At 36.2% G+C, this 17,335-nt stretch overlaps 4 protein-coding genes across 5 annotated transcripts; 3 read left to right on the top strand and 1 right to left on the bottom strand.

Annotated features, from left to right (window-relative positions):
- Positions 1 to 917: 917 nt before the first annotated feature.
- LOC106431434 lies at positions 918 to 3,151 on the bottom strand. Of its 2 annotated transcripts, none has more exons than XM_022695827.2 (5): positions 2,908 to 3,151; positions 2,672 to 2,826; positions 1,539 to 1,597; positions 1,323 to 1,436; positions 918 to 1,179 (listed from the first exon to the last, which is right to left on the bottom strand). In XM_022695827.2, the coding sequence occupies exons 1-5, from the start codon at positions 3,021 to 3,023 to the stop codon at positions 1,117 to 1,119; spliced, it is 507 nt and encodes a 168-aa protein (XP_022551548.2). In that variant the 5' UTR covers positions 3,024 to 3,151; the 3' UTR covers positions 918 to 1,116. The 2 variants fall into 2 exon arrangements, with proteins under 2 accessions (XP_022551548.2, XP_022551549.2); XM_022695828.2 differs by having other exon boundaries at positions 918 to 1,173.
- Positions 3,152 to 3,651: 500 nt separating this feature from the next.
- On the top strand, positions 3,652 to 9,507 carry LOC106427832. Its single transcript, XM_048746442.1, has 17 exons — positions 3,652 to 3,707; positions 4,063 to 4,926; positions 5,015 to 5,416; positions 5,517 to 5,615; positions 5,700 to 5,747; positions 5,825 to 5,893; positions 5,981 to 6,055; positions 6,152 to 6,220; positions 6,468 to 6,602; positions 6,699 to 6,767; positions 6,861 to 6,947; positions 7,025 to 7,435; positions 7,519 to 7,947; positions 8,083 to 8,336; positions 8,424 to 8,505; positions 8,628 to 9,012; positions 9,109 to 9,507. Exons 2-17 carry the CDS (start codon positions 4,075 to 4,077, stop codon positions 9,372 to 9,374), a joined length of 3,732 nt encoding a protein of 1,243 aa, XP_048602399.1. The 5' UTR covers positions 3,652 to 3,707; positions 4,063 to 4,074; the 3' UTR covers positions 9,375 to 9,507.
- Positions 9,508 to 10,979: 1,472 nt separating this feature from the next.
- Positions 10,980 to 13,775, top strand: LOC125581766. The gene is made up of 9 exons (XM_048747737.1): positions 10,980 to 11,855; positions 11,939 to 12,352; positions 12,488 to 12,571; positions 12,683 to 12,787; positions 12,869 to 12,934; positions 13,018 to 13,467; positions 13,542 to 13,598; positions 13,669 to 13,690; positions 13,747 to 13,775. Exons 1-9 carry the CDS (start codon positions 10,980 to 10,982, stop codon positions 13,773 to 13,775), a joined length of 2,103 nt encoding a protein of 700 aa, XP_048603694.1.
- LOC125581298 lies at positions 13,695 to 14,870 on the top strand. The gene is made up of 3 exons (XM_048746443.1): positions 13,695 to 13,895; positions 13,982 to 14,063; positions 14,324 to 14,870. The coding sequence occupies exons 1-3, from the start codon at positions 13,786 to 13,788 to the stop codon at positions 14,726 to 14,728; spliced, it is 597 nt and encodes a 198-aa protein (XP_048602400.1). The 5' UTR covers positions 13,695 to 13,785; the 3' UTR covers positions 14,729 to 14,870.
- Positions 14,871 to 17,335: the final 2,465 nt, after the last annotated feature.

Here is a 17,335-nt window from a genome sequence, read left to right as displayed (position 1 = left end):
GTTTTTATTAAAGATAAATCGTATATTCAAATATATTATGTCAATTAATTCTAAAGTATTAAAAATAATTAATATAATAATTTCTTTTAAAATTAATTTATGTATATTTTCATAGTTTTAATATAAAATCATTTCAAAATTATTATAAATGAATAAATGCTTTATTTTAAATTTAAATAATATAACTTTTAGTTCTATATTTTAAAAAACTTCTTATATATGTATATATATAGATACGCTTCCAACACGTATCCGCTTCCTAATTTTTTTAAAAAAATCGCTTCTACGTTTCCATACGCTTCCGCTTCCACGCACCCGGTTCCGTTTCCATGTAACATAGATAATAACTTATTATACTGGTTTTAGATTAATAAACCATAAAATAATAAGCATTCATAAGAAGATTATGTCTGCATGTGCGGGCAAAACACCTAGTTTGTATTATGCAGTATGATTTCGAATTAGTTAAATTAGATATAGTTATTGGTGTTTTATGCAAAACGAGATAAAACAAAAAAAGTTTAGTAATTTTTTAATGGGTGTATAAGAAGTTATTTATTTTGAGATAAAATTATAAGCATGGTTTTATGAAGGAGGTGAGAAGTATAAAAACAGCTCTTTCTATGGAATAAATAAGAAAATGGAACTCGAAGGTTTTGACTTGGGGTATTGGCCACATGCCAGCAGCTTTTGGAGATTGTTGTTATTCTCCAAAAGATCTTTTGGACCATAACTCCTCATCTACCAAATGTCGGCGAGGTCATTTTATTATCATTGTGTCTCCTCTTGTGTCCTTTGGAAGTAGTACAAAACTACAAAACACAATTAAACCCACGATCTATGTTTTGTAAACTAGCCTGCAATGAGCTTTATGCAGATCATTACTCATTGGAACTGGTCTTTTAACTACGATCAAAAAGGCTAAAACACAATCAAATTTTTCAACAAAAAAAAAACATGTTCCAGATTCATGAAGCTATTCATTCCAAAGCCACAAGCAACTCCAGTCTAATATTTAACCAAATAAGGACAGATAAAATAAGAAAGCTCATGACCCTAGTCCATGTCCATCTTTATCAAATATGCAACCACCAGTGTATAAGCAAAAAAGGGACACTAAAGCTTCAACTTCTTATTGGGTCTCTTCAACTTGGCATCTTCATCGACTATGATCTGTTGCTTTCAAAAAAGATTACCACACGCAGATATCAGTGAAGGAATCCCACCAAAGTAACGTAAATAGACTTTATAAAATCGTGTTGGGAAAATAAAAAGCAAGTAGAAAGATAAAATAGGGAAAAAAGATGTGAGGGAGATAAAACCTTATGCTTTTTGTTTTTCTTCTTCTTTTTCTCTTCTTTTTTCTTCTTTGCGTTTTTCTTCTTTTTCTTTTTGGTAAGCTTAGTGTTCTCTATCTTATCGTCATCAGAAGATATCTAAACAGGACGTAGAAGGGAGTAAGAACTGGTCAGTAGCACATATTAACAAATTTATTCCATAGCCAAACAGAAAGAAAGATAGTAGAGAGAATCAGATACCTCGACGTCTTCAAATTTGGCAACGTGTTGGATTCTTCTTCCTGAACTCGAAGCTCCACCTGAGACCAGTAGAGTAATATAAACACTATGCCTTCACATTCAATACTTACCACTACCAGAGCTTTAAGAAAACTCATTCTGCCATATATATATAATAAATTCCCCAATAACATGAATGATGCATTTTCTTTGTTTCATATTTGGGGGCTTGGATAAAAAGCAAATCTCTCCATGTTGGTGTGCTATGTTGTTTTCACTGACAATCTAGGAATAGCTTTATTCTAAACTTTGAAAGTGAGCTAACCTTAGTCCACAGTTACAAATGGACTTATAGTGTGAAACTAGTTTCAGGCAAACAGTCATTATGCATCTAGTGAAACAAGTAAAAAAATGCAATGCATCAATGCACAATCTTTACTTGCAACGTTGTAGTGAATTATAAGGTCTCATGTTAGATGCTATCCATAGTTTCTACTAAATTATTCCACTTTTCATAGTTCTCCTCCACCCTTGAAGGTGACAGTTGGGCTTGCATACTGATTATCTTAACTAGAAATGAGCTGCAATATCAGAAGAATTTGTCCCTATCCATCAACCCTAATGCCAACAAAAATTCTGGAAAATCTAGGATATCTGATGAGAAACAATCCTTTTATTCACGCTTTTGAATAAATTACAGAAGATGAACAGAGAACAAACTAAATCTAAGTACCAAAGGTAGAACCCATAACTCTCCTAAGCTCAAACCAATATCCTAGCCCAATTTAGAGTGAGTCAACTCGTTCCTCTAGTTCCCCTTGAAACCTTAAGCTCTCAACTAACCTATAAGGCGTGTTAATGAACTGGCTAAGCGAAATTTCATTGTAGGACCGGTATGCTAGTGACTATAATAATCTTGCACTATATCTAACAACAACACCTCAACAGATGATGAGTATCATTCACCTCAGCTCTTTACTAATGCTGAGCTATCAGCCGTGACTATAATCAACTACAATAACAAGAAGCGTTATCATCACAGGACATGCTATACGCGGCTCTAACAAACTAAACCCTTTTCGTTTCCAATTCCAAAATTAATACTTTCAGCTATGTAATTATCAAAGAATCTTTTTTTTTTTTGTAATACTCACTGGAAATAACGGTGTCTCTGGCGTTTTTGACGGCTAATTCGATAAGATCAGGATCAATTGAAGACAACCCATTAGGATCCTGCAGCTTCCGTTCTAGAAACTTGGCTAAAGCAGCCGCCTTGTTCGTCTTCAAGGGTCCACCTGGATGAGCCAATCTGAATAGACATAACACATAGGAAAGTCAGGAATCTCAAATCGAGAAGAAGAAGAAAATCCCTAAGGAGTAAAAAAGGAACCTGGGCAGCTGAGAGCGAGAAGAGGAGGGAAGAGAAGTAAGAGGAGCGAATTTGCTTCCTCTTAGAGCTCTCTTCTCATCTTCCGTCAGCTCCTCCATGCCTCCTCCTCCTCCCATCCCCACGGCGAAATACCCTCCGTCACAGTTACTTTCACGGCCGTCTTAAATAAACCAAAATCCTCCTCGCCGAATTATTAAACCGATCGAACCGGTCTTCGACAATTTATACTCCCCGATACATAAATAGATTAATTTATTATTTTTTGTAACCAATTTCTATATTGGGCAATTGTCCAAAAGAACACCTTTCAAGTTTATGTCACAAAAAGGACACCAGAAAATGAAAGTCACAAAAATGACATTCATTAAAGGGCAAAATGTCACTACTACCCTTGTGTTATAAGAATAAAAAAAACAAACAATTCATTTTCACTCGGGACTCTTCGAACCGTATCGTCTCCGGCTCGGGAATCTTCAAACCCTCACCGGCACTGTCGTCTCCGGCTCGCGAATCATCGTCTCCGGCTCGCGAATCATCTTCTCCGGCTCGCTAGTCATCTTCTCCGGCTCGCTAATCATCTTCTCCGGCTATCTAATCATCAGCGTCACACTTTCTACTCTCAAAATCGGACACAAATCACTATGTAACTTTTTTAAATTAGGGTTTTTGAATTAAAATTTGTGAAGCTTGCGTTTTGATTTTGATTTGTTTGTTACTCTTTCTTATTACCAGCGAAGCAAATAAAAGACTTTTGAATTGTGGGAACACAAAGTTGTTGGAGCATAATTCATCTCTTTGAGGTATGTTACAGATTCAACCTTCTGTGTGTTTGTACAAATTTATAAAATAAAAGTTTGTTGTCTCTTGCTGCATCTATTGAATGTTTTTAGAAGATTTCCAGAAAGCATTTGTTGCTGCATCTATTGAATGTTGAATATTGAAACTCGTATGGTAACACATTTTGAAACTTTTTTGCTTGGAGTCTTGTTTTGATTAGGAATGTTGATATTTTTGATAGAGTCTTGAATTTGCTTATGAGTCTTTTGTTGCTTGTGAAACTGTCTAGTGTTTATAATAATTTCAGGAAGCATTTGTTGTGTTATTTCAGGAAAGCCTTCCAGAAAAGTTTGAAATTTTTTTTCCTTGTTTACGCAGGATAGAAACAAGATGGGAGATTCAGTACCTCTAAAACTAGCACTGCCAGAGCTGAAGTATCCTATTGGTTCACAGCCAAAGCAAAAGTCAGCAATCAACCAATATTCCGGCTCAGAGTATATCTCCATTGTTGACAGCATCCTAAAACCAGATGAGATGATAAGAGTCCGAGGATCATTTCTGGGACCTATAATGAAGCTCAGTGAGAGAGGATTGAAGTTATCAGCAAAGATGGTCTACGCCATTCTCACTAGAAGCATCGTTTCTGTCAAGGAGAATGAAGCCTGGTTCCATTTCGGTGCGCAGCCAATGAGGTTCTCTATAAGAGAATTTCATATGATGACAGGCTTGAAATGTAGTGGTGCATTAGAAGGACCACGAAGGGAAACCGATAGATTTAATTGGGAATTGCTAAAGGGGCGTAGTCATAAGTTAAGTGACGTGGTGGAACAGCTCAGAAACACAAGAGAAGATGCTTCTGAGGAGAGAGTATGCCTCGCAATGCTCATCCTGGTAGAGAGCATATTATTGCGGAAGAGCAAAGGAGGGAGTTTTCCTTTGGAATATGCGAAAAATGCACAGGATATGACATATCCATGGGGGAAAGAGGCTTACATTGTGCTCCTGAAGTCAATTCAAAACGCTGTCGCGAATCATTTGGAGAATAAATCCAAATTTGAGTTGCAAGGTTATCCTCTAGTATTCCTTCTTTGGATACTAGAGTCGATTCCTTTGCTAAGGAATAAGTTCAGTAAGTGTGTACCAACAGTTGAGGTTCCTGGGCCGACTTACTTGTGTGAAAAATACACTGAGGTAGAGAATCCATCACTTGATAGGGTTTTACAGGTTGAAGCTGATACAAAGGTAAGCTTTTCCAAGTATATGTTTCTCAGTTTATTTGGCTTCTTCTTTTTAATATGTTTCTCATTGGTCTTTTTTAAAATACTCTCAGCTGAAGGTCCATTGCATACTACCTTCTATTCCTCATGATCCAGAAGATGATATCTCCATTGAAGACAAATATAGTGACGAGCTGGAAACACTGAAAGATGTAACAAAGAAAGGGTACAAGCTTACAGCCGATGACTGGGAAAATAGGTGTGTAGACACATTTGAAACATTGGATGCTCTTATTCAAATGATGGCAAATAAGGAGACTGGCCAAGCTTCTACTCCGATTGATGAGGATTCAGTAAATGAAAAAGTGAACAGAATCATCGAGGTAATGGAGGAGAATCTGAAGAGCATGAAGGATCGAATGTCATTACTGGAAGAAGAAAACATGCATCTTAGAGCCCGTGTGTCAGAGTTGGAAGGAAACAACAATGTTTTTCCCACTAACGTGACACAACAGGTAAATTCTCAAAACATCTTCTTTTACATTTGCATTTTCAAGTATTTTTTGGAAGATCTTGTACATATTCTTGAATGCCTTCCTAATATTTGACAAACAGCGATCCAGTGGGACACCTTTATCTCCAATGTCTCACACGCAACCATCGAGTGAGACGCCTTTATCTCCAATGTCTCAACAGCCTAATTTGACACATGAGGTATGTAACAAATAAATATTGTTGAGTTTTGAAGTAATATTTGGAAGCTTTTGTACTTCTTGAATGCATTCCTGATTTTTGCAGGAGACAATGATTGAATCAGCTGCATCTCCAAAGTCTCAACAAAATGAGGTATATGCTCAAAAAATTTTAAGAAAATATTTGGAAATTCTTGTACAAAATCCTGAATGCCTTCCTGATTTTTGCAGGATTACACGCAACCATCGAGTGAGACGCCTTTATCTCCAATGTCTCAACAGCCTAATTTGACACATGAGGTATGTAATCAATAAATATTGTTGAGTTTTGAAGTAATATTTGGAAACTTTTGTACATATTCTTGAATGCATTCTTGATTTTTGCAGGAGACAATGAATGAATCAGATGATGACACTCCTGCCCTTGATACTCAAGTATTCTCTCCTAATCTGACAAAAGAGGTATATGCTCAATGATATTGTTTTCACAGTTGGAGTTTACAAATTAGTTTTGGGTGATTTTTTTTTACATATAAAGGCATTTCTGATTTTTGACAGAAAGAAACAAGTGAGTCACCTGCTGAGAGGCCATCCAATCCTAATCAAGATGGAAAACCAGATGATGAGGTAATATTTATTCTAGAAATTATAGTTGAATGTATTCATGATGGCCTTTCCTGATATTTTTTTGCAGATTGTGAGAGAGAAATTAACAAGGGAGTCACCCGCTGCTCAGAGGGAAACACAAACCTCTACTGATGAGATGCCACCCAAAGCTAATCAAGAAGAAGGAAAAACAAATGATGAGGTAATATTTACTCTAGAAATTATAATTGAATGTATTCATGATGGTCTTTCCTGATATTTTTTGCAGATTGTGATTGAGTCACCTGCTGCTCAGACTCAAGTTTTGCAAAAAGAAACACTGGAAATGAATGAGACACCTTCTTCTCCAATATCTCCAAAGAGTATTGAGGCTCAAGTTTTTACTCCAATTCAGAAACAGCAGGTAAATGCTCAAAAATCTTGGAGATTTCAAGTAATGTTTGGAAGCTTTTGTACGTGTTTTTGATCCTCTTCCTGACTTTTTTTGTTTTTTTTGCAGACGGTAACAGAGGGAACGTATGAGGCTACACAGCCATTGACTGAGATCATTTCAGCAAACAATAAAAAGGTAAGCATAGAAATGTCTTTCATAAGTACAACTTGAATTTTAAATTGTAGAAACTTCTTCATAACTACCTCTTTTATTTTATTGTTATTACAGGAGGATACACATGCTGTGCATCACACACCTTCCTCTCCATTGTCTTCACTAATTGCACTAGTTATTGAAGAAAATAAGAATGCTTTGGTAAGAAGAAATATTTAAAATGTTTATGTAATATTTTTCTATTCAACTAACTCTTACCATTTACTTTTGTCTTATAGAGTGAGACAGAAACTGCGACCCAATATTTTTCTCTAAGTGAGGGAGAGGAGACACAATCAAGCAGAAAGAATCAAGCAGAAGAAAATCTCAAGGATACTACAAAACATACAACTGAGCTAGTTTCCACAGATGTTTCGAAGACACAGCCTCTTACACAGCCTCTTACACAGCCTCTTACTCAGCAAACACAGCACCTTCAGACAAGTGAGGGAGAGCAATCCGATGAGACACCATCAGAGCAGAATCAAGCAGAAGAAAATCTCAAGGATACTACAGAACCTACTACTGAGCTAGTTTCCACAGAGCCTACTACTGAACCTACTACTGAGCATGTTTCGAAGATACCGCCTATTACTCAGAAAACAGAGCATCTTCAGACAAGTGCTATAGATTTTTCAGAAACAAACGAGGTATGCATCGAGTATATTTGATCTTTAATTATTATTCTAACAATTTGAAACCGCTGATGTTACTGAATCTTCATTTTTCATAGGTTGAAGTAAGCAGGCTTCTAGCTCACTTTCAAATAGGCGCAGAGGTTGAGATTTTGTCTACTGATGACGAAATATGGTATCCAGGAAAGGTTGTTGATCTTAAACTGTGTGAAGGACTAGAGGAGCTGACAGTTGAGTACACGACACTCTTCGCAGACCAACATAGACTTCAGAAACTTCAGGATACTATCACGGCTGACAAAATACGTCCTGCAACACCAACTAGTGACCAAAAATCCTTTGAGATGATGGATAAGGTAGAAGTCTTTTACAACAATGGCTGGAGCAGCGGACAAATTAGCATGGTACTTGGTGATAACACATACTCGGTGTGTCTCTATACTTCTATGGAAACTATTCTATTCAAACATTCAGATTTGCGAATTCATAGAGAATGGAAAGATGGAGTCTGGAAGATGGCAGATAAGGTAAATCATAACTTGAATTATACTTCACGTGAATTGTTTGATATACATACATTTTAGTTTCAGGAATGGTTTCCAGAAATTCCGATTGCAACAAATTTGATAATATTTTGCTTGGTGTCTATTGTTTGATTAAAGGTGAAGCCTGATAAGAAAAGGAAAGCTGCTGCCTCATCACAAAATTCAGGAATGGATAATGTTTTCCTAAGAAGGAGCGAGAGGGTGCCTAAACGATCTAGAGACACAAAAACTCCATTCAAGTCTGACAGAAATCCGGCTTTAACTGTAATACCTGAGATTATACCTGCAGTTGATCCGTTTTCAACTCCTGCGGAACATAAGCTTTCAAGGCTTCAAAATTGGATGACATTAAAGCCCGGCATGCATGAAACGTAAGCATGTTTCTGTCCTTGTCTATATATTCTTATATTTATGTATAAAAGGTTTAGTAATTCCTTTGAATCTTTAATCGACTGCAGGTCCCTATCAATCAATGATAATAAGATAAGGAAATCTTTCTTTCAAAGCATGGAAAATGCAAAAAAGGACCTTAAGAAAGAGGTAATTTCTTTACATATGTTCTTGCCTTGAGCTTTTTTTTTAAAAAAAATTCAGGAAGGATTTGTTTAGTTTCAGGAATTAGATAGTAACAAAATAGATAATGTTTGCATTTTTTTTTGCAGCACATTGATGGAGCCTTTGCAATGCTAAATTGCAGAAGAAATGAGAATGCTGCTTGGTTCCACAACTACAAGATTCCAAAGGCGTGCTTCCTACCTATGGAGTTCTTGCATTGCTTGCTCTCTCATGATTTGGCTTACAAGAAAGAAAAGGTCAAAGGTAAAAAGATTTTCAACGATTTATTTAAAGATATTGTAAGAGGGAAGGTATATCCAGAGAAGACATGGGGAGAAGATGTTGATGTTGTGTATGGGATTACTCTTGGAAAAAAAAGCAATGTCTGGATTGGGATGGAAATTCATTTGAAGAAGAAAAGAATCACAGTATATGATTGTTTTCAAAAGGAAAGCAACAACATTGATATTCCTCAAGTGAAAAAGTTGGCAGGTATGTATAAACAATTTGTATTTGATGTATTCAACTGTTTCTTGGTTTGAAATATTCAACTGATTCTATCTTGATATTGATTTTTAAATATGACAGTGTTGATTTCTGATCTGCTGGTGGAATCTTCTGGTGATGAGGTAGATAAAGTGAAGATGATTCCATTTGAGGTTGAGCAGGCACAAGGTTTACCCAAGACAAAACATCCTTTCAACTGTGGGATATTTCTTGTCAAGATTCTGGAGTGCCAGTCATTGAAGATAGGAGACATGACAAAGATTAATGATGACAATGCATTGGAGCTAAGGAGAACCTTGTCTTGTGAGATCTTCAACCAATTTGTGGATGAGAGCTTTGGGAAATGAGAATGATGCATCAAAACATTTTTTGTTTTAGTTAAGACTCGGTTTTAGTTATGACTGTTTATTTTGTTATGTTGTTGGCGTCTGGTTACATAAGAAAGATTGGAAGGATATCAAGTATTTTTTTTGGGTATCATATATCTTGGAAGGTTAAATAATGTTTCTGGATGGGTTTCCAGAAAAAATTGTAAGCTTAAAATTGTGATGTTTACAGACAAAAAAAAAAAAAAAAATTTAGATCCAAAAAGGATCGAACCCAGAGGGAGAGAGTTTGCGTATTTGGATAGTGTGGGATTTTAGCCACTAGGCAAAGAAGAATCATCTGTTAATGGATTACATTTAATTGTATTTAACTCCAAACTGTAACACAAAAAAAAAATTAAAATTGATTTTGAATCCACCACTTATCGAACCCGGGGATAGAGAGACTTTTGTGTTATGAAATGCCTCGGTTTAACCGCTGGTCTGAAGTGAATCATCTGTTAAAGAATATTACATAAGCATACTTAAACCAATTAATATAGGATAGGTTTCCAAAACCAATACATTTCGATTGGAAAAAGACAAAACTCTTGCCGTCTCAACACTCTCGCCGTTTCAAACTTCTCGATTCTCACTCGTCTCCGCCTCTCGAATCTCTCTCTCATCTCCATATCTCTCGATCTCCGACGAAAACCCATCTCCAAAACTCTCTCTCTCTCGATCTTTTACGCGAGCTCTCTCTATTCTCCGAGAAAAACCATTTCTAGAGCTCTATCTCTTTAAGGTATGTTGCAGATTCAACCTTATGTGTGTTTTCTTTCTGAGAGATTGGTCTCCTGGTTTTTTCTTGTGTATAGACTTGCTCGTTTTAACCTAATATGATTGGTAGAATTCTAGTTCATGTGAAAGCATGTGTATAGACTTCAGGAAGGATTTGTATTGTTTCAGGAAACCCTTCCTGCAGATTCAACCTTATGTGTGTTTTCTCCATATCTCTCGATCTCCGACGAAAACCCATCTCCAGAACTCTCTCTCTCTCAATCTTTTACGCGAGCTCTCTCTATTCTCCGAGAAAAACCATTTCTAGAGCTCTATCTCTTTAAGGTATGTTGCAGATTCAACCTTATGTGTGTTTTCTTTCTGAGGGATTGGTCACCTGGTTTTTGCTTGTGTATAGGCTTGCTCGTTTTAACCTAATATGATTGGTAGAATTCTAGTTCATGTGAAAGCATGTGTATAGACTTCAGGAAGGATTTGTATTGTTTCAGGAAACCCTTCCTGCAGATTCAACCTTATGTGTGTTTTCTTTCTGAGAGATTGGTCTCCTGGTTTTTGCTTGTGTATAGACTTGCTCGTTTTAACCTAATATGATTGGTAGAATTCTAGTTCATGTGAAAGCATGTGTATAGACTTCAGGAAGGATTTGTATTGTTTCAGGAAACCCTTCCTGCAGATTCAACCTTATGTGTGTTTTCTTTCTGAGAGATTGGTCTCCTGGTTTTTGCTTGTGTATAGACTTGCTCGTTTTAACCTAATATGATTGGTAGAATTCTAGTTCATGTGAAAGCATGTATATAGACTTCAGGAAGGATTTGTATTGTTTCAGGAAACCCTTCCTGAAACAAGATGGGAGATCCATTACCATTAAGACTAGCACTGCCTGAGCTGAGATATCCGATTGGATCAGAGCCAGAGAAGACGATATCGATAAACCAACACTCGATAGTTGCTTATATCAAAACTGTTAAGGAAATTCTAGGAAATGATGAGTTCAACAGAATAAGAGGGACGTTTTTGGGACCGGTGATCAAGCTTGGAGAGAGGTCTTTGAAATTATCAGCTAAGATAGTGCACGCAGTTCTCACCAAAAGCATCAAGACAGTGAAGAGACACGAATCCTGGTTCCATTTTGGTGCTCAGCCAATGAGGTTCTCTATAAGAGAATTCCACATGGTGACTGGTTTGAAATGTAGTGGTGAAGCAAGAGAACCACGAGAGGAAACCGAGAGATTTAAGTGGGACTTCCTAAAAGGGCGTACTCATACAGTAAAGGACGTGGAGAAGCAGCTCAGAAACACAAGAGAAGATGCTTCTGATGAGAGATTCTGCCTTGCAATGCTCCTCCTGATTGAGAGCATACTACTACAGAAGAGCCTTCTCGACGGTGGCACAACTTTTACTTTGGATTATGTGAAAATAGCGCAGGATATGGATGTCTTGATGACATACCCATGGGGGAGAACAGCTTATAATTTGCTGTTAAAATCACTTCAGAGAGCTGTCGACAAAAGCCTCGACAAAAACAATTATGATTTGCAAGGATTCCCTATGGCATTTCTTATATGGATACTTGAGTCAGTACCTTTGCTACAGTATGCATTCAGTCAAGTGGTTCCTATTCTGAGCGTTCAACCGTCTACCCCAATATTTTTGTGTGAGAAGTACCTTCAAATAGCTTCTCCACAGCTGATAGATGTTCTCCTAATTGAAATCAAAGATCATGTAAGTTTTTACATTATTTTTTTCTTGTTTCTGTTTTGCCTTATGATTCTCCATTTAAAAGCTAATTATTTTTATGGTTTCAGCTTAAGGTCATATGCATCCTACCTCCTATTCCTAATGATCCAGAAGCTGATGTTTGCATGGAAGACGAAGCTAATAAAGATCTGGATGACATGGCCGATTTATCCAAGAGAGGTTATAAGTTTAAAATTAGAGATTGGCGAAACATGTCAGTAGACCTATACGGTGCTAATGAACAAATAAGAAGAGCATCTTTACTGTTTGGGAATGGAGGGATGAGTCAAGCTTCTTCTTCGTATCAGGAGGAGTCTTTGGAATCAAAGATCAACAGAATCAGCGAGATGGTGGGAGATAATTTAAGGATCATGAACGATCGTTTGTGTTTGATTGAAAAAGACAGGAAACAGATTAAAGAACGTGTGACAAAACTAGAGAAACTACAAAGAGTTACTTCATATGAAACTCCAAACAATGAGGTAACTTTTTTTCGGAAATTAAAATTAATGTTTATCTAGTTCTTGATTCAGTTTTTTTTTTGAGTTGTCAAGTAATTTTGGAAGATGTTATACATATTTAGGATTGCCTTCCTAATTTTTGTTCTACTTGCACAGACTGACACAACTCCATTTCATGAGACGGCTTCCAGACAAGGTGAAGCCAATACAGATCAAGCAGATGAACAACTTAACAATGAGGCAAGTATAATTTTGAAAACTGTTGGTATTTATAAAATTATGAATTTGGTTGTACTTCAATTAATTTTTGGAAGTTCTTGTACGTGTTCATAATCCCATTCCTGACTTCAGGATACACGAGAGCCTATGAATGAGATCACGAAAGAGACACCTGGTTCTCCAATAGCTCAACAGAATATTGAGACTCCAGTCCTTACTCCAATTCAGACGCAACAGGTACATTCTTTAAAAAAATGGACTTTTCAAGTAATTTTTGGAAGCCCTTGTACGTGTTCATGAAACCATTCCTGAATTCAGGAGACTCACGAGCTTATGAATGAGAACATTTCACCAAACATTCAGGAGACTCACGAGCAAAATAAGGTATTACTTTTATTTTAAAACCTTTAATAAATATAAAGCAACTATCAAAATGACTGGATATCCTTGAATCTAAACCATCACAGGATGTAGAAAGCAGAGTTCAAAATACCTTTGAGATCGGAGCAAATGTGGAGATTTCATCACAAGATGACAATACTTGTCATAAATGGTATCCAGGAAATGTGTTGGCAACATATTTGGTTGATGGGGTTGAGATGGTGAAAGTTGAGTACTCCGCACCGTCTCTGGACGAAAAGAAGAGGAAAAGGAGTGTTGAGACACGTGTATCAATTGACAGAATACGTCCTCAACCACCACCTGAGAGACCTGGAGCGAAGAAAAGTTATGAGCTAATGGATGACGTAGAGGTGTTCGACAATGGTGCCTGGTGCGCTGGAAAAGTTAAAGTCATTTTGTTTGATGGCACGTGTTTTGTCTCTTTGAACAATTCTACTGAACAAATTCACTTCAACCATTCTGAGATGCGAAAACCAAGAAAATGGGTAGATGGTGTTTGGAAGATGACAGAAAAGGTAAAACAAATGCCTTGGATAACTTGAATTGAAAAATAATGTCATTTGTTTAATATCTCGGTATTGTTTTTCAGATAGAAGAAGAGCAGACGCAGAGTGTGAATCCAAGTGAAGGAGATGGTGATAAAAAGGTATGAAATATTTATACATCATACTAGGAATTAAGATATAAATGTATCTGAATTTTTGTCATTCAAAAAGGGGAAGGCGAAGGCTGTCGCTTGTAAGAAGAAGAAGAAAGCAAATGCTCAGCCAGTAGATTTGCTTCCTTTTCTACAGCGAGAAGAGAAGAGGCCAATACGACCTAGAAACCCTCCTATGCCTGTAACACCTGAGGTAATCCTTCCAATTGATCCATTTGTGACACCTGAATTTCCTCGGTTTTCAAGGCTTGCACACTGGATGGATCTACGGGGCATATATCGTGTGTAAGCAACTTTTTGTCCTTGCATAAATATTCCTAATTTATTTTGTAAAAGTTTCGATTGATACTAGTTAATTTTATCAACTACAGACCGTTTTATATCAATGGAAGAGAAATTGAAAAAGAGTTCTTTCAAAAAATGGACGATGCAGAAAAGAATCTCAACAAAGAGGTAATCAACACTCTGTTCTGTCTTCTATTTATTTAATGTTAATAATTAATGTGGTTCTGGATGATGCAATGTGATTAGGAAAAGGATATGATTGAGTTTTGTATTTACAAACTCTGTTTCGATTCTTATTGAGTGGTAATAATGCTTTGTGGATATTTGATTGTGTCATATGTTTAGGAAGAGGTTGAGTTGAGCTATGTTAGATGTCCATGTTATAGCAGTTCTATATGAAGTTTCTAACTATATTGTTACATTGGCAGCACATAAATGTTGCATTTGAAATGCTAAATTGTAAGAGGGTTGAGCAAGGTGCTTGGTTCCGCAACAACAATCTTCCAGCAGCATGCTTTGTACCAGTCAGATTCTTAGAAGTGGTTGGGTACGCTTATGAATCTGTCAGGAAGCCACATAAGAAAAAACAAACGTTATTGGAGGGCTGTGTAGGCGAACTTGTGAAAGGTTTAATACATCCAAAGAAGGTATGGCTGGAAGATGTTGATGTTATATATGGTGTCATTGAAGATAAGTTGAGCTATCACTATATTGGGGTGGAGATACAATTGATTGATAACACAATCACACTCTTCCATTGTGGTCTTCCAAAAGCAAATATCAAACGTGCTCTTAATCAAATCCAAGAACTGGCAGGTAAAAACTCTTTGTGATTTATTAATTTTATCATTCAGTGTAGAAAAATCAGTTTTATTTATATTGTTACATTGATTATGGATAGGATTGTGAAAGTATGCGTATCCTGAAAAAAGAATTTTAGCTAATTTAGAAAATAAAAGTTTGTCTCTTGCTGCTTGTGCTTGTGATGCATTTTTACATATTCATTTTGTTGTCTGTTGGTGATTAATTTATTGTATAATTTTGGGTATTTATGACAGTGTTGATTAGTGCCATAAAGATGGAACTTCTTGGTGAAGAGGTTAATTTCGAAGATATCAGTCCATTTCAAGTTAAGTTTGCAGAAGGGCTTCCAAAGACAAAATTTCCATACAACTGTGGTATTTTTGTTGTGAAGATGCTGGAATGCAGGTCACTGGGATTGAAGAGCATGGCTAATATAAATGATGAAACTGCGATGGACTTACGAAGCAAGCTATGTTGTGAGATCTTCGACCAGTTTATGGATAAAGATTTCCAGGAAGGTCAAAGGAAGTGAAAATGTCATATTTGTTCTGTTTTTTACTCTGTTTTTCTACTTTGACGTTAATTATCCCTAACGTTTAAGTTTAAGTTTGTAATGAATTATCCCTAACGTTTTTTTCATTTAGATTGTTATTGAAAATTTTTTAGGATGTCTTGATGAATTGTCAAATGCTTATGGTACTTTTAGGATGGGTTTCCAGAAAAAGAGTGAGAAAGCAAAATGCACCATAGCCTAGCAAATTCCTTTAAAGTTTACAAAAAAAATGAAAAAGAATGTGATCCGATGTCAATTGAACTCGTTAACTTTTGAATATTTAATTAAAAACAGAAAAAAATGTGAGTATACACAACGGGGATCGAACACGGCTTATTGTGTGATAAGGGTACACTAAGAGTAGAAGGGCTTGCCACTAGGCTATGGTGGATATTCGATAACAGTGTAAATGTGAATTTATTTAATCACCGACGATAGATTTATATAATCTGGATATCATTTTAGGTATTCAGGATAGCTTTCCAAAAACAAATTCCTTTAATGTTTACAAAAAAAATGAAAAAGAATGTGATCCGATTTGGATTGAACTCGTGAACTCTCGAAAGATGAATAAAAGTGTGCTAGGCTTAGGTGAATCATCTGATATATGTGTCCACATAAATGAATTTAACCGCATTTTATGTCAAATTCAGGATGGCTTTCCAGAAACGAATATGAAACCGAGATTAGCCAGATATAAGACCACTAATCCTCTACATTTTAATCAGTGTTTTTGTTTTGTTTTGACTGAAACACAACACAAAAGAAGATGATAACATGAGATTACTCATAATGTGGTTTCTTAAAATAAATCATAATGTGGTTTCTTAAAACAAATCATAATGTGGTTTCTTAAAACATAAGCTTTAAAACATAAAAAAAGAGAAGATCATAACATGAGATTACTCATCCAACAGCCACTTTTCCTCAAGCTTACACCAATCAGGAACTTTGACCTTCACATCAGCAAGCATTCCATCCGCTTCCATGAGTTCTTCTTTGAGTTTTTCCAACTCAGCAGTGAAGTCAAATTTTCCTTTAGCCTTAATAATCTCTTCAAGCAACTCGATTTGGGAAGCAATGGAATTTGCTTTGCTGGCTGCCTGATGCCATTCAATTTCAGATAGCCTGTGTTCGTTGGACAAACGAAGAAGAGCCCTGTAACGTTCCACAGTTTCCGCCTTTCCTTTGTTGAAACCATCGGAAGCATCAGATCCGTAAACCTCCTTTATGGGACACTTCATCATCTTCTTTGACCCTTCCATTGAAACTTAATGAATGAGAAAAGAATAAACACAGAAGAAATGAAAGTCAGTAAAAGAGAGATCTGATATCTTCCCTTGTATATATAGAACGAAAAGTAACCATTCGATTACTATAAAATGGTTTAGAAAGCAACCTTTCGATTATTGAACGGTTACTGAGATAAATGATGTCTGTTTTAGAAAGGAACCGTTAAAAAAAAAAAATCTGATTCCAAGGGGAATTGAACCCAGGTCGAGACGAGTGTATAAGTTTTGAAAGATAGGTGGTCTAGCCGCTAGGCCGAGGAGAATCATCTGGTAGATTTTTCCACATAAACATATTTAAGTGTGTTTCAATCGTTAGGTGAAGTAAGTAACATAATATATTTCTTTTATCTGTATTCAACTATAATTTTTTAAAAAAAATCTGATTCCAAGGGGTATCGAAACTAGGTCGGGACAAGTGTTTCAGATTTGGAAAGATAGGTGGTGTAGCCGCTAGGCTGAGGTGAATCATCTGTTATAAGTGTCCACATAGATGAATTTAACCGCAAACGTTATATTATAAACTTTGGAAAGAAACTCTGAGTTTCAGGATGGGATTCCAGAATAGTTGAATATTACTGTGTTTCTTTCTAGCAAAGAAATTTGAACTAAAATTGAAATGAGATCAAAAGATAAGATTGTATAGTACAAAAAATAAGGAAATTTCAAATTGTGATTTGGAGTTTTGGAGAGTAATGCATTAAAACCTAGGTTGTATATTACAAAAATCAAATTTTCCATCAGCTTTGATAATATCTTCAAGCAACTCGATGTCGTTTGGAAGAGACTCTTCG

Source organism: Brassica napus, chromosome C2 (genome assembly GCF_020379485.1).
Source record: "Brassica napus cultivar Da-Ae chromosome C2, Da-Ae, whole genome shotgun sequence".
Lineage (NCBI taxonomy): Eukaryota > Viridiplantae > Streptophyta > Magnoliopsida > Brassicales > Brassicaceae > Brassica > Brassica napus.
Note: the sequence above shows the minus strand (reverse complement) of the source record. Positions and strands in the feature narration are given on the sequence as shown.